The sequence below is a fragment of the Osmia bicornis genome, chromosome 5 (genome assembly GCF_907164935.1).
Source record: "Osmia bicornis bicornis chromosome 5, iOsmBic2.1, whole genome shotgun sequence".
Lineage (NCBI taxonomy): Eukaryota > Metazoa > Arthropoda > Insecta > Hymenoptera > Megachilidae > Osmia > Osmia bicornis.
The window spans coordinates 7,682,963-7,700,008 of NC_060220.1; the positions used below are offsets into that span (position 1 = coordinate 7,682,963).

Consider the following 17,046-nt stretch of genomic DNA (forward strand, 5'->3'; position numbering starts at 1 on the left):
GTAAGATATGTACATGCAGAATTCAATGTATTGTACCGAAATACTTTTATTGGTACCTCGAAAATGAATAAATATCCGAAGTTAAAATTATTCATTTAGGGTTCACCCACCCTCTCTCTCAATTCCCCAAAATTTCATATCGATTAGAGGAAGTACAACCTATTTTATATAAAAGAAGTATTAGAGTGCAGTGTAAAAATATCAATAGATATCTTAATCTACTTCACTTGAAAGAAAACTGCTGACACGATATTTTATTTCGCAATTATTTCTTTATCTCCTTCAAGGTAATACTATTTACTTTCCAATCCGTAGGTTAGTACATACTGTATCTAAAGTACACACTTGACATTGATCATCTGCTCACAGTGATAAGTAGGATTTCGCTAAACAGTGATTGGGCAGAAGAACGCTGTAACGGTCGGAGGTTTTAATATAAAGCGAGAGACAACCGTGCCCGTGGAACAGTGTGATTTATAGTCAAACAAAGGATGAATCGTTGGAACGGAAAAGTAGCGATCGTGACCGGTGCGAGTTCCGGGATCGGAGAAGCAACCGCGGAAGCTCTGGTGAAGCACGGTATTAAAGTTGTCGGCCTCGCGAGAAGAGTGGACAGACTTAAGGATCTAGCCACGAAATTGGGAAAAGATAAATTCTATCCTATTCAATGCGACTTGAGGAAGGAGGACGATATCTTGAAGGCGTTGAAATGGGTTGAAAAGGAACTGGGTGGAGCGGATATTCTTATAAACAACGCAGGAATCGCCGTTACAACCCCCGTGATCGGTAAAGTTTCATCATTGTTTGAAGTTAAGACGGTGCAACAAATTGAAAATTATTCCGTTATTCGACAGGTTACCTTTTAGTAGACAATAACGAACAGTGTCCAATTTTAATTTTCTCATTGTAATCAGAGTCAAAATTTGTCTCATCGTCATTTTTCCTGATCCCGAATCCTATAATCGTTTCGTACGCAGAATATTCTGAAAAATCAACCTGTATAGAAAAGAATATGTTATTCTATTTGAAATAAAGTAAAGGTTACTGTGAAATTTCAGAGATCAAGACGAATTATAACATTCTGAACACACTTGTAAAGTTTAGCGCGGGATATATACTTTTATTAGTGAGGACAGTAGATTAGTATGTCAGTAAATTACTTTCTACGTGACACTTCTGTATCATTTACACGATCCCACAAAGTACAAGTATATGGCTTCAAAATAATATGATTTATGCTTCTAAATAATGATTCTTTTACATCAGTTGGTTAATGTACAAACGAGTGACCAGCTATTTATTGATTATGATTCATATAGCAACAACATTTACGAGAAAGAAATTAGATACGGGTATCATAAGATACCAAATATAATAATATAAAGAGCAATAATCAGCTATTGATATCTGCTTAATCTTGATTATCATGATTATGAGCTTCTGTAATCAGGGCACATCAAGAATTAACCTTGTTAGCCACTTATTGTTGAATTTTAAAAAATCATGTTGACAGATAATAGTATCAGTTTTGCATAATGATTCAATCATTATTATATTGAAAACTGACAGTCATGCTGAGTCAGCACTTAAAAGATACAAGATAGTACAAGTTTTACATACATTGTCATTTAAATTAATTAATTCCAATGTCAATGTCGAGATATAATTTGTTACATAATGATCGATAAAAATGAAGCAAATAATTCTGTTTGAAAGAGACAGATATTTTTACATCCTATCTGCAATACATACGTTAATTAATACAAATTATTTAAACTTGAGGTTTTACAATGATTTCAGAAGATAATTCACGATAAGTGAATATGTAACTAATAATTAAACTCATTGCGCAACGTATTATCATTAATATTAAATTCTAAGCGAATGAGAAGGCTTGAAAAAATTACTTGCTCAATTGCTGCAATCGCAAGTGTTTGCATGACAAAAGAGCAGCATGCAATATGCAGTGTGCACGATGCAAATACTATTGTAGGCGTAAATCATTGGCGTAACTAAGCAGAAATCAAGGTGGTCCTATTCTCCTTAATAATCTGGACTAATCTCTCTCCAAAAATGTCAATCTTCATCATTCTAAAATTTTAAGATAACATTACAATATTGAAACATCGGTTAACAAACGTGGATACATTCTGATCCATGAAACATTGTTGCATGATTCACGCGATGCAGAAACTGTACAAGTTAATAGCCATTAAGCCTTGTCAAGAAAACGGAAAAAAACAAGTAGACTCGTCTATTATTAAATGTTACATAAAGATTTTTTGTATCTGTAATACTTCACTATTGAGAAGATCAAAACGTGCAAAATTGTATTCAATTTTTAATTAGTCATTAATTTTTTAATTATTGTCACTTAGAATGTTAGAGAAGATATTCAAATGTGATAAATAAATCATGTCATTTTTTTAAGGAGATAAAAATAATCGAGAATCAAGTTACATATGCTTTCTTGGCTCACTAATCTATATTGCATAATTGTAACTGGGGGGGGGGATAAAAAGTGTCAATGAATCCCTCTATTAAGAAATTAAAAACCCTTTTTTAAATATTTTTGAAAATTTTAGAAAATTGAGGACCGTAATACCACCTTTTTCTTTACTATATCTACTTTATTTAATTTTTACGAAATTCGAAAGTGCCTAAGAGCTGAGTCCCCGACAAATGGCATATTCGTCCTGATTAATAAAAGTTGAGCCATCGTTCTATTTCTATTTCAGATTCGCCTACCGAGGAATATTATAAAGTAATCGACACTAATCTGATAGCCCCTACAATTTGTGCACGAGAAGTTATCAGCTCTTTGAAAAAGCGAAATAAAGCGGGACACGTTATTAACATCAATAGGTAAAACAGTTTGACGAATATTTTCAAAATCATTTGTTTTGATCGACGAGTTGAGAGTTTTATACAATTGTGCCATTTTTGCAGTATCGCCGGCCACTTTGCCGAGAGTCTGCACATACCACTTGGAATGTACGCTCCTAGTAAATACGGTGTGACTGCTTTGGGCTCAGAACTTCGTCACGAAATAATCGCAGCTAATTTAAACGTCAAGGTTACAGTAAGTTACTGATTATTTCTAAGAAATTTATTTAACGGTCTACAGGAGTGACAGTAGCACTTCTAGCGGAATAGCAATGGAACATAGAAAATCAGGAGAAGTATACCAAACATGGTACTGTTTTCTGTATGTATTTTAAGTAAAACTGTATCTTTTTCTTCGCTTCGAAATCTTTGAATTATGAAATCGCTAAACTTGAACCGTTTTATGTCAACATGGTTACTTCGAAGTTATCAATTCCCGTCCGTATGAGGCACTCGCGGGCGTTTCGAATTTGGACCGTCACTCCTGTTGGCCCTTGAAGAATAATAAATAAACTCCAAGATTATAAATTTACATCTTTACAGAGCATAAGTCCTGGAGTGGTAGAAACAGAGATGGCAAGGGGTGTCATACCCCCGAATTCAGGTATTCCGGCATTGAAAGCTGAGGATATCGCAGCAGCAATAATTTATGCCGTAGGGACACCGGAGCATGTAGAGGTGAGTAAATAGAAAATTATTTTCTATATAGGATGCCCCATAAGAAATGTTCCCACTAACGAACAATACTTTCAGATTCCCGAAATTACAATTATGCCGCATCGTGCGACGATAGGTGTGCCGGCAACGTTAGATGCGTAAGTAATATTTAATTAATTTAATTGAATTTCTTTTTTACAAAAAAAAGCTTTCCCATTCCAAAAAATTCAGATTTTAATGAAAGTTAGTGAAATTGTAGGTATGAAAAATTCGGCAAATCTTAAAGGCTGATTTCATCCCTTCAGAGTGAATTTCAGTTAAGAACACTTGTACTACAATACAATCCTAAGAAATTTTGTTGAATTAAAAATTGTCAAGTTCGGACACTTTTGATAATATCTCTCTTTCCTTGCAGACTGAAAAAGAAATAAGGGGATAGAAACATCAAACCACTTGGATTGCTGTTCAAATTAGAAGAAGATGATTTCTTAAAAAATATTTAACAAATACATATTCAATCTTGTACTTGTGTATTTTACATAATATTTTCTTTGTATATTTTGGTATAGCTGAAATATGAAAATATTCACAGTCTACAATAAATATTTATAACATAAATATTTCTACTTCCTTTTTTGTTTATTCCAATGTACAATTATTTGTTTGAATGTAACAAATAAGTCAATTTGATTTAGACCGCCATTTTCCCAGAAGGACGTCGAGTATGCTCGAAGGTGTACATTAATTTAAATATTCTAATAAGTTTCCAAGTAAATTTTGCATATTCGAACATCGGTTGCGTCTACAGTTTTATCATAATTTCAACCATAGCTACGGTTTATAAATAACATAGCTTGATAAGCAGATATTGGAATTTACAATAAAGCAATATCTTCTGCAAAGGAACCCGTGACTTTCTTTATATTCACTACAAACTTTTAAACAGTAAACATGTTACCTAAATGACCTAGAGAAAGAAAACGTATTCAATGCTTATCGTTAGCGGAATTATTTTGCAAAGATAGGAAACTGGTAACAACCGGGAGGAACACTATATAAAATAAAGGGACAAATAATGACTTGCTCAGAACAGTGTGGATTATAGTGTTTATAAACAATGGATCGTTGGTTTGGAAAAGTAGCGATTGTTACCGGTGCGAGCTCCGGAATTGGGGAGACGATTGTAGAAGCTCTAGTAAAACACGGTATTAAAGTTGTTGGTATCGCGAGAAGTATGAACAGACTTAGGGAATTGACCGCAAAATTTGGCAAAGATAAGTTCTATCCTATGGAATGTGACTTGACGAAAGAAGAAGACATCCTCAAAGCGTTTAAATGGATCGAGAAAGAATTGAGTGGTGCCGATATTCTTGTGAACAGTGCGGGAGCTTTGATTAAAACACCGATCATTGGTAAAGTTTCAGAATCTTTTTTTTTAATAGAGAAATACTGAATAAAATGCGTTGATAATTGTTTTGTCTTGTTGTATGCTTCAAACCATGTGCTACACATGTATTAACACAGATAATATAGGTCAATGTTAATAGGTTGACCTACAATAACTTATCTTAAATATGAGTGCAGCGGCAAGATCCTGCTGTAAGTGAGGCAGCGCACCACCTCTATTTATATACTCTGCATTGGCTGCGCAGAATCACAACTGCGCAGAATCGCCACTGCGCATGCGTGCGCTGCTTATCGGCAATTATAAAGTTATAATTCCAGTCGCGCATATTATAAAAATCATAAAAAAGTATTAAGTTTCTATAATTATAAAATAAAATAAAACTAAAATTTACGTTTGTTTATGATTTTTTTCCTATTCATCTACCTTATAGGACGTTGCGCTAGATTGAATTCGTAAAATATTTCAAATTTTTATATAAATAATATAATATAATAATATATTTCGATATTATTTATATATACAAGGTACCTCATCCTGTGGGAAGCAATGACAGTAAGATAAATACTTTGTTACAGATTCACCTACCGAGAACTTTCATAAAGTAATCGATACCAACCTAATAGCTCCTGCGATTTGTGCACGAGAAACTATTCAGTCTTTGAAAAAGCGAAATGCTGCCGGGCACATAATAAACATCAACAGGTAAATAATTTGTCGAATTTTCTCAAAATTACTCGTTTTGCTCGGCAATTTTCAGTTACTAGAAAACTGTGTAATTTTGATAGTATGTGCGGTCATTTTGCCGAGAGTATGCACATACCACTCGGTATCTACCCCGCCAGTAAATACGGTGTGACTGCTTTGACTGTCGAACTCCGTCATGAAATAATCGCAGCCAATTTGAACGTCAAAGTTACGGTAAATCACTTTCCCAAGTTCTGTTTTAACGAATAACGATCAATCCTTAAGATGCAGTGAAACGTTTATATTTTTGCAGAGCGTCAGCCCCGGAATAGTGAGAACAAATATGTTAAAACATAATATACCAATTGATTCAGCCACACCGACATTACAAACCACGGATGTCGCAGAAGCAATAATTTATGCATTGCAAACACCGGAGCATGCAGAAGTGAGTGAAAATAAAGTTCCATCAATTATCTATTGTGTAAATTGTCCCGCAATATGCGGAACTCATCGCAGGAATTGATTTATTGCCTGATAATAATGGAAATGATTCATGAAGAACCACGGTTCTCATTGTTAATAATCATTAATAATTATACAGTAGATTTATTCACAAAACATTTGAAAAGAGTACCGATACAAACTATTAATAAACAATATTTTCAGCTTATCGAAATTACACTTATGCCACATGGCTTGGCAGTAGGTTGCCCATTACTTCCAGAAGTGTAAGTGTTGTTTAATTGTTTCACCTAATTAGAGTTAGCATTTAATAATGGCAGGATTGCTAGTACATGTCTGTTTTCTTGTAGAATGAAACAATTATAAAGCAACAAGAATATCAGATTCCATGGATTTATCTCTAAATTACAGGATGAAATTTTGAAGTAAAAAATAGGACGAAAATAAAGAATAACGAAATTACGTTTTCGAGAGAGATGCATTTAAAAATCACCTTTTCCCTTTTAAAATAAATGCAATTTTTAAACGCTTACTGTCTACTATTTATTAGATAACACTGTTGTATAATTTTATACGGCAGAAAGAAACGTTAGTTATAAGTAAGGCGAAACGTTAGAGAACAATTAAGAACTCTCACGAGTTCGGCAGAAATTAAAAGAAACTGATGAGAGTAGAGATCGCGACTAATGTTCGAAGGGTTTTTGTTAACTGTGGTCACTGGGGTGTGTCCGCACGAATCTGTTAGATTCTATCACTAAATATTTCATATTAATAATCTGCATCATTGAAATTCTAACAGGCACTAAGAAACTTTTCGAAACTAATGATAATTTTGTTTCATACTTAACATATATTAACACTACAACTACCGATGTTTGATGCACACTTATTTTTAATTATATTATATTCAATTTTTTGTAATTACTTTTGTCATTTGTCCTGGCATTTAATGTGTATTTAAAATACTTAAAGCACAACTGTGTTACGTTTAAGATGTACGTAAGTTTTATGTAATTCATTATAATTACAAATTCTTTGTAATTATAAAAAGCTGAAAGAGTTGTATAATAATAGAATGCGATTGAATCATTATTTTCCTGTAATTAAAAATTGTAATTGAAATTTATTGTCGATTAAATATAAAATTATACTTATTAAATTATGAAATTGTAGTAGAATTTCAGAATCTTATAATTATAGAATAGTAAGGGGGTCCTTCCACCCCTTGGCTCCTACTTAGTCACGTCACTGTTAGATTCTAATTATTGTATTCGATCTATAAAACACTGTTTATAAATGCTATTTGCAATTAAAATTTTTATAGAAAATTGTATTTCATATACTATGCAACTAAAACAGTCGTGGCGTAAATAACAATGTGGTCAAGGTGGTACAAAGATATCAGTCTGGTAGCATTGAAATGCTCCATTTCGTATGGGTTTATGTCCATTGTTCGAGGCTTGGTCGTGGTTTCGTAACGGGCGACTTATTTTCAGTAACAATTGTGCTGTCTACAATTCGCGATTTACTAGTCGATGGAATTGAGGAAGTGAAAGGCAATTAAGAAACGTGGAAGTTACGAAATAACTGCCGCCCTAATATTTGTGAGTTACAGCATTCAAAACAAAAACTGTTTAACAATATTTCGTAACGTTATATTTACACAACAATTCATATTCATAGCTATACTTTTTAAAACGTAACAAATTATTGAATTTTAAGAAAAGTTATTTCATATGTATGCTATTATTGATCTTTCTCAGTTATGTACTAAATTTTATAATATACAATAATTAAAATTTATACCACTTTTTTCCTAAATTATTTTTAATATTAATGTCGTTAAAATTGTCATTCTGAGAACTCCTGCTCCTCCTATATCGCCATTTCCTCTACAGAAGTCTGATCTGATCGCTAATGTATCACTTGTCTTAATTCACCCTGTATACCTGACTTATATTACTCTAAATCATCGCGATGTATTTTTAAATGTCGCCCTATACTTGAAATAGCTTCATATTTTTTTATTTTTTTGTTTATGAAGTTGAAAGTGTTATCAATATAATTAACTACACTGCAGTTAGTGTAATGGCAAAGACGATAAATATTCAATTACAATGTAATTTAAAAAGAAAGAATTGCATAAGGAAACCATTTATTCTTCTCAACTTTACATATAAGATTCTAAATTTCAAAAAAATAAAAAAATAACAATGAAGATTTCCCAAGAAACTCTTAGTTAACTATTCCACCTTGGATTCGATCATTTTCTTTCCACTCCTGATCGATCATGGCTGAAATGTAAAAACTATTCTCGAGGTTGTGCGTTGCTTAAGAACAGATTAAACAAATTCAGTCTCTTTCAGACTAGTGAATAAGAAAGTGCATAGCATTGTCGCCAAAGGTGAGTTCGATTAATACTTGGCCAATAATTAAAATTTTTATTCATCAATTGATTTACCTACACCAATTTTGCATTTAGAAAATCGATTTTTCATTTTACATATTTCTATAAATCGTATGCATATTATCATGATCTCATTGCTCTTTACACAGACTTTTACATTACTCTTTCTTTTTTTTACAAATCAGTAATGAATGAGTTTCTACTGTTAAATATTCCACTATTTCTCTCGTGTACCAGTTGTTATTAATTTCCGTTAAGATGCAAATATGGTGTGAACCAACAAATGAAATAGAAATCGACGATCTCCCCGCTCTGTATGCGCTAATGAAATTAAACTATGGAACTTTTTCATTTCTAATAACAGTATTTACCTAAAAAAACTATAACCTAATCAGAATCATAAATACTACACGTAAATGGATTCATTTAGATTGTTGAATCTTATCCAATTTCACAAGATCAAATTGAAATATTACCATAAAATAAGAAAGTATACTTTGTAATTGTTTTTATCACTTCGTTTCTTTTCGGATGCATTATTTCAAACCTCATAAACGAATACATTCTTTTAGAAAATTATTCCCACGACTCACGCTCATAGATAAGAACTTCATTCGAATCGTACCAGTAATTACACTTTCCTAAGAGGAATGGCGATATCTTACCTAGGAAGTAAGAATTTTCAAATTCTTAATTTTCACGAAAAATAATATAATTTTTAAGTTTTATATGTGGCTATCGTCTAAGGTGTGATCTACCATAGAAAAACCATTGATTATAATAGTCCAAGGTGTGATCTACTTTCGACCCCTGTTTCATTCCTATTTTTCAAAATTTTTTCCAATTTAAAAAAAATTTAGTTTAATTTTTAATTTTTGGTAACCATAAACCTATATATTATAGCCTATGTTAAATCACACCTTGGACCATTATAGCCTATGGTAAATCACACCTTGAACGATAGCCCAGATGGTCTATTTGGTGAACAGAAATGTATCATATTAATCTAAATCATTAACGAACTTTTCAAAGCATGTTTGGAAGCACCAAGAACAATTCCGTTATTTTCTAACGTCAATTACGTTCCACGCTTTTCACGCACAATAAGTTATTATTAGCATTAATATTAGCATTAACATGTTCGTGCAAAGCCTATTAGCAACGAGGAAAAGGTTTTTCACCGTTCGTTTATCATACACCATACGATCACGCGACTGTTTAAGGACAACCTGGTAATTAATTACAAAAGTCATTAACTGGAATGCGATTTATAATGATTCATTCACGTGCGTTAATCGCATAGCGATTTTATCGAGCAGCAGAATGCGTAACGTGCTCGCTCAGCAGACGATTCGATCTGTTTTTCTGTAACATTCTTTTGCGCTTAACGTGCTGTGTAAACTACCTCACGAATCTTCATTAACACTGATATCCATAGAAGATCTCAATGTTTAAAGAATTCTTAACCCTGCGTTGAATGACTCTTTTTAAATTAAAAAAAAAAAGATTTCGAAGGTATGATTAATTAGTAGGTGTAACCGGTTCGACCAATCATACGTCACGGCCCACGTCACGTGTAAGTTAGGATGGGGTGCGACCAATCAGATTACGTTATTAGCTAGGTCAGATTTACCTAACCTGACCTATAGGTTGTATTAATAAAATAGTAATAGCACAGAAATCTTTCTGTTTTTATGTATACCATAGAATTGAATGAAATTTGAGTTAACAAAAGATGACAAAATGTCCAATCCATTCGTCCACAATTTCGATTAATTTGAAACAAAGGAAACTCATAAAGAGAAAAGCTGACTGCAAATAGAGCGATTAACTCGAAGAAAACAGTCTCGGCGAGAGAAGTGCAAAAAAACGTGCGTGCATGGTCGTTAACGCACATTTTTTTACTTTTTACCGCTGAAACATTCTTTTCAGACAAAAAAAAGAAAAGTAGCTGACGCGATAGCTGCTTCGCACGATCTAAATACTTACACAGGAATAATAATTTCAATCGCCGCTGGAGAAATTTTAACGTTCATTTATTATGTAACTACAATGCACCATTGCATTTCTCCTCTTGTTACTTTTCTTATTGCTTTTGTTAAGCAATTTGCATACGTATAAGTTAAAGTACAATTACGTATACATAAACCTCTATAACAGGAAATGATTATCGACCGATAGAAATCACAGTGAACGAGATGATATAATAACAATAAATCATTTTGGAACTTTCAAATGTTTCTCATTAATACTGACCGTCCTAATCTTTACTATTACAGTAGACCCTTGTTATATTGCCATATAAACGATTCGATGTTAACATGGACTTTCAAGCATTCTAGTGCCGCTCCGCGGCAATATAACGAGGGGCTACTGTAATTCTAAATAGGACCATCCCCATCAGTGGCGCAACCAGAAATGTTTCAAGAGAATAATTTTTTCCATACCCTATTAGCACCATGATAATATTAAGTATAATTTTATATTTAATCTAATTTTTTAATTGAGAGTCAACTGCCTCGTTTGATTTGCATCGTTCTTCGATTAAACTTTTTTGTGGTGTTATCGCTCGAAACTAATGGCTTACGCTTTTTCTTCTTCTTCCCCTCCCAGAAGACTACTTTCGTTATGCTCCAAATCCTCCCTTTACTCCTCTCCATATAGAAAATACAAAGTGGTAATAAAGCAAGTAGTCTCGAGTTTGCCAGCCAGTCAGTTCTCGCGTTTCTAACAATGAGTTCCGACGATCGGTGTCTGTCGGTTTAGTCGACAGAGAAAACATGCTCGTTAAACGAAAACGGAAAAAATGGAGAACCTATCGTGGATAATAAAATTCGCCACGACCGTTCTTCCGTTTCTCCATTTGTGTAAGGATGGTATTTTCTTTTCTTCACGGTCCAAAATCTTTGTCAATAATCACCGTTCTTTTTAAACAACGATCGAAGAATCAGCTGATCGTAAAGTAAATTCGCTTTTATTGTCACAGATGTGTTGGGACGTGCATAAACATATTAATAATGATAATACTGTAGCAATCGTACGTCGGCGGAAAGTGATCAATGTGCAGCAATGACGATAATCATTGCAATAACTGTTTCAGTTGGATTCGGAATGAATGTCGTGTGGATAACAACGCTTTTGACCGTGGTGTTTCTTTTGGAGTTTCTACTGGTGGCGAACGTCGATGGAATCTTTTTCCCGTCCTTGCTATCATCGTCGAAAGTGAAAACCAACTTTCCAACCACGGGGAAACTCGGAAATGAAGATGCGAAGGTCGAGGATGGTAATCGTAAGGAAAATAAAGAGAAGCCTCATATCGTCATCATTCTCGCCGATGATATGGTAAGCGACTATTATCAGTACCTTAAGCGATGTTAACTTTTTTGATAAATCAACAATTTTATTAGAGAAAAATTTAAAAACTCTCCCTCTCTTAAAAAAATTCTCAGTTGTTTTTCTATATAAGTTTTACGCTCCTTATCATTCGGTTGACACGTAAGAAAAACAGAGCCAAATAATATTTTCGATTATTTTTAACAAAAGTCAGTAAAATAGAATATTTGATTAAGAAATTATCAATATTACAAGTATAAATATGATGTGAATATTAACCCTCGGACGACGGACCATGGAGAGAACCACAATTTTAATTGAAGTTTGTACTTCATACTATTTTCATTTTCTAAATGTGAGACTGTCCCTTTAAAAATTATTCTTCTAATATAGAAACACTTTTGTTTAAAAATTATTTATCTTTGGATCACGACCACAGGGATGGAACGACGTGAGCTTCCATGGATCCGATCAAATTCCTACACCGAACATCGATGCCCTTGCGTACAATGGAATCATCTTAAATAATCATTATGTTCCCGCGTTATGCACGCCGAGTAGAACTGCTCTAATGACCGGAAAAAATCCCATTCATCTGGGTATGCAACACTCCGTTCTTCTTCCCGCCGAACCTCGAGGACTTCCGTTGAGCGAAAAACTGCTCCCAGAGGTCGGTTTTCAAACATTATTCTAATCGATTTGAAATGTAACAAGTGTGTCTCGTTATTTTTTAAAAAGAGATGTCCAACTGTTGCTCACGAACAAATATCCCCCCTGATGTACCCGCTTATCCGCCTCAAATTCACAAGAGTGGAGTTTGGAGGGCCTGCTCCAGCAGTTGGATATCTCCGATCTAGAGTCTAGGTTCTAGACAATTTAAAATCAATAACTTTCAACAATTGTAATTGATTCGTTCTAATTGCAGTATTTAAAAGAAACAGGCTACAGAACACACGCGGTTGGCAAATGGCATCTGGGATATTTTAGAAAAGAATACACTCCAACGTATCGCGGATTCGATTCTCATTACGGCTATTGGAACGGTCTTCAAGATTATTACACTCACATTACACAAGAACAAGTAAATACCTAAGAAAGTAATTTTTAACATTAGGGTCAAGAGCAATAACGGGCTAATTTCAAATTGATCTTGAGGCAAAGAAGCAATATTTTCTCATCATTCTTTTTTTTTTAAATACTCTTTGTACAATTATACAGAGACGTACAGAGCCCGATCTCAAAATTTTCAATTGTATTAATTGTAAATTCACGGTATCTTATACATTAACAAGACGAATGGTAAAAATAATGTTTTTCTCAGGGTATCAATGACTTTAGAGGTTTCGATATGAGACGAAATCTCACGGTTGCTTGGGAAACCCAAGGAAAATACTCGACTGATCTTTTCACGAACGAAGCGGTACGGCTAATTAAAGAACACGACACGAATCAACCGATGTTTCTGTACCTGGCGCATTTAGCACCTCATAAAGGAAACCCAAACCAGCTACTAAGAGCATCCGACAAAGATATCGCCAAGTTTTCATACATTCTCGACCCTGAAAGGCGAATACAAGCTGGTAAACGCCTTTCTGCTTTTAAAAAATAAAACATTTTAATTTATATTCTATAAAAAGTGTACTATTCGTCCGCGAAAAGATGGCCTGGCTAAAACTCGTAGGGATCTACGCCCCATTAACCGATATCCCTACTTCGCGTCGCAAGTATTTTCGTAATTGGTCGAATCGCTTGACGAAGAAAAGGAATGGATCGATCAAGTGTGACTGGAACAGAGCGATGGGGTAACGATGGGTTCAAAGCAGTGGCATAGTCTCTGAAACCTATGGGTGGGGATTAAACTAGACAGGCTAGAGTGGAGTCAGGCGGAGCAAAGGATCGAGAGATCCCCCATTGTCTCTCCCCTATATATCGCATGCCATCTTCTCGCGGACGAACATAGTTCTCGATAAAATATTTTAAAGGCTATTTAAAATTTGGATGTACTTTCTCGCAGCTGTCATTTCGAAATTGGACCAAAGTGTTGGCGAGGTAATAGACGCCCTGAGAAATCGCGGCATGTTAAAAAACAGCATAGTGCTGTTCATGAGCGACAATGGGGCGCCAACCGAAGGTCTCCTGAGTAATCAAGGCAGCAATTATCCCCTACGAGGCGTAAATTCTTCGTCATATTCGTTACAAGAATCTTGTACGTGCATAGATCGTTGAGTAGTTTGGATATTTTACAGATAAAAGATAGCCCATGGGAAGGGGGAACGAGAGGAGTGGCAGCGATCTGGAGTCCTTTGATCAAAGAGCCAAGAAGAGTTTCGAATCAAATGATGTTTATGGCCGACTGGTTTCCTACCCTTCTGTCTGCAGCAAGTTGGTTCACCTCTAAGGATATCATCACTTTTCTATAAATACAATGTTTTAAATTTCTTCCTGATCGCTTCTGATTGTTCTCTTCACGCATTACACTTTCTACGTCCCTGCACAAGCCTAATTTGATCGCGATTCAATTTTTAAGGAGCGGAGAGGAAACATCTCGGAAACATCGATGGATTCGACCTCTGGCCAGCTTTAATCTCGGACAAGATCAGTCCCAGATCCGACATAGTCCTGAATATCGACGATATAAGTAACTACTCTGCTATCAGACGGGGCGATTTTAAGTACGTTATCGGTCAGACGGAAACTGGCCGCGCTTGGCTTGGAGCAACCGGAAACTCTTCCGAAGGTGTCTCCCCCAAATACGATCCTTTCAAAGTGCTGTACAGCAAAGTTGGTGTCGCTATTTCCGGCGTGATTACCGTCAAACAAGCGATGGAATTGGACGAGAGAAGGAAGAACGTACAAAACGGCACAAATATTCCTCTGAAAACGGATTTCCAGGCTAAGATACTCACCGCTGACAAACTTCTCGAATTACGGAATAACGCGCGGGTACAATGTAACGTCAAGGAAGAAAACAAGGTTGGTCATTGAAAGTGAAACTGGATTTCTACTCGGGTTCTCAGTTGATATTCGGGTCTCGAAACTACGGGTACCCGAGTCCAATTCGAGTTCTGAGTTGATATACGGATACTAGAGTCGAATTCGGATCCCAAAATTATGGATACCTCAGACGAATTCGAATTCCGAGTTGATATTCGGATCCCGAAATTACGGGTACCCGAGTCTAGTTCGAGATAAATTTTCATGTGCTTGACAAACTTTCGACCCGAAGCTCGGATACGAAGTTACACCCCTAATCCACAATAATAAAGGATTAACGTATAGAATGATTTGATAAAACCAATAATACCTAAACTGAACTATTTCTATTCTATCTAATTTTTAGATTCCTTGCGATCCAACCGAAGCACCCTGTCTCTTTAACATAGAAAAAGATCCATGCGAGATGGTGAACCTCGCTGAAAGAAGACCAGTGATTTTGGCTATTCTCGAAAGGGTCCTGACGAAGTACAGACTTACGATGGTACCTCCAAGTAACGTTCCAGATGATCCGAAAGCAAATCCATTGCTTTGGAACAATACCTGGACCAGTTGGGACGATCCAAATCCACTAGCATTAGCTTTCAAGATTAATGAATATCATACGCGTTCCGGACCCGCGATTGCGGTAATGTCCATCATTTGCGGCCTTTTCGTCGTCGGTGTTATAACACTGTTCGCCCTTAAATGTGGCAAGTCTAACTCAAATCATACGGAGGACCACGATTACGGAAACGGCCAAGAGACGGCTGTATGCACCGCGAACTACGATAACGACTCGTTAACGATGTCGAAAATTACAGAAGATGCAAAACGGGATAGCGAAGACAGAAATTGACAGATTCAATCGAGATGCACGAGAGTTGGGTCACTTTTGATCATTCCGAAGATTTTCAAACTCTTCTGTGTTTGTCTCGAAATTTAATCAAATGAAATGCTTGATAATTAGACGAGTTGATTAGATACCTAATTAAATATTAAACTTTTAATTGCTGCTATTGACGTTTATGGACATTCGAAAAAGTCCGGTACACTATAGGCACCTTTAGAAGTTAATTAATTTTATTAATTATACAATCTCGTCATTTTCGGTTAAATACATTATCTGCCTAGAAAAATCTTCAATTAAGCTATTGTCAATATTATAGTTTTAATTACTGTAACGAAGGAAAGATTAATTTAATTGATAATTGTTATCCCTTAATTTTCACCTCGTGCAATCTCGTTTCGTTTTCCTATCAAAAATATCATCCACAGGGTATCTGAGTGTATTATATCGTTGACAGGATGACTTCGATAGGATTAAATCAGTTCTAAACTATGAGGTACCGCTTGCTCGGCAAGTTCGTTGTACTTACGTTCTTCATTCAACAAATTATTACACTTGTAAATAGTTCATTAAAAGTACAGTTACATTTAATCTTCATTCATTGTTCAAACAAACGGTGCCCACAATGTAAACGCTTTGTTGAATAAATACTTTGTTTTACAATTCATTCATTTATTTACCGATGCATTGATCTTTCTGTACAAAATTTCACGGAAATAAGAAGTTCGAACCATCGCGGTTAAAAAGCGATTAACATTTTACACTTGTTAGAATTATTTATCCTTCATCGTCCGACCAGCCAACATTTCGATCGAATTTTTTTATCCCTCTGACCTCGGACGACGGACCAGGGAGAAAGCCCAAATTTTAATTTAATATTTTATTTCCTATTATAATTATTGTTCCTCCAAAAATTATTCTTCCCATATACGAAATTATTTCATTTAAAAATTATACATTTAACATTAGGCTAATATCTTTGTATATGTTTTGTAAGATTGGGGCACGATTGACCCGGACTAACAAACGAATAGCAAATTGTTAATTCCTAATTCGAACAAACTATGAAAAGTAATCTTTTTTCGAGTCCTTCGATTCGGACTCTGATGATAGTAATGAAGAAAAGCAAATGAAGGTGATCTTGAAATCTTTAACACCGATGCGTGCATCACGCGATGCTCCGTTCGATACCATTTAATTTTGCTTAATAACATCCTTTTCTATCGTATATCATTTTAGAGCAATACTTGGGCCCAATTGAACGAAACGCCCTGTAGATGGATCAGGACCAGGTTCGGAATAAAGAAGAAACAATGATCGATGACCACACGGTTAATCCAAGCACGATAATCAATAAAGGGATGAAAAAAAGAAAAGAATGAA

General features: G+C 35.0%; 3 protein-coding genes across 5 annotated transcripts; all 3 read left to right on the forward strand.

Annotated features, from left to right (window-relative positions):
* The first annotated feature begins 402 nt into the window (after positions 1–402).
* LOC114880111 (farnesol dehydrogenase-like) lies at positions 403–4,146 on the forward strand. Its single transcript, XM_029195750.2, has 6 exons — positions 403–786; positions 2,739–2,865; positions 2,950–3,082; positions 3,430–3,564; positions 3,640–3,701; positions 3,959–4,146. The coding sequence occupies exons 1-6, from the start codon at positions 492–494 to the stop codon at positions 3,972–3,974; spliced, it is 768 nt and encodes a 255-aa protein (XP_029051583.2). The 5' UTR covers positions 403–491; the 3' UTR covers positions 3,975–4,146.
* A 461-nt stretch (positions 4,147–4,607) lies between these two features.
* Positions 4,608–7,173, forward strand: LOC114880112 (farnesol dehydrogenase-like). The gene is made up of 6 exons (XM_029195751.2): positions 4,608–4,955; positions 5,527–5,653; positions 5,737–5,869; positions 5,949–6,083; positions 6,305–6,366; positions 6,451–7,173. The coding sequence occupies exons 1-6, from the start codon at positions 4,661–4,663 to the stop codon at positions 6,464–6,466; spliced, it is 768 nt and encodes a 255-aa protein (XP_029051584.2). The 5' UTR covers positions 4,608–4,660; the 3' UTR covers positions 6,467–7,173.
* Positions 7,174–7,447: 274 nt separating this feature from the next.
* On the forward strand, positions 7,448–16,575 carry LOC114880106 (arylsulfatase B-like). Of its 3 annotated transcripts, none has more exons than XM_029195743.2 (9): positions 7,448–8,504; positions 11,608–11,849; positions 12,280–12,510; positions 12,766–12,921; positions 13,162–13,420; positions 13,855–14,012; positions 14,087–14,222; positions 14,368–14,813; positions 15,181–16,575. In XM_029195743.2, exons 2-9 carry the CDS (start codon positions 11,619–11,621, stop codon positions 15,670–15,672), a joined length of 2,109 nt encoding a protein of 702 aa, XP_029051576.1. In that variant the 5' UTR covers positions 7,448–8,504; positions 11,608–11,618; the 3' UTR covers positions 15,673–16,575. The 3 variants fall into 3 exon arrangements, with proteins under 3 accessions (XP_029051576.1, XP_029051577.1, XP_029051575.1); XM_029195744.2 differs by having other exon boundaries at positions 7,448–7,704; XM_029195742.2 differs by lacking the exon at positions 7,448–8,504 and adding an exon at positions 10,242–11,374.
* The last annotated feature ends 471 nt before the right edge of the window (positions 16,576–17,046 follow it).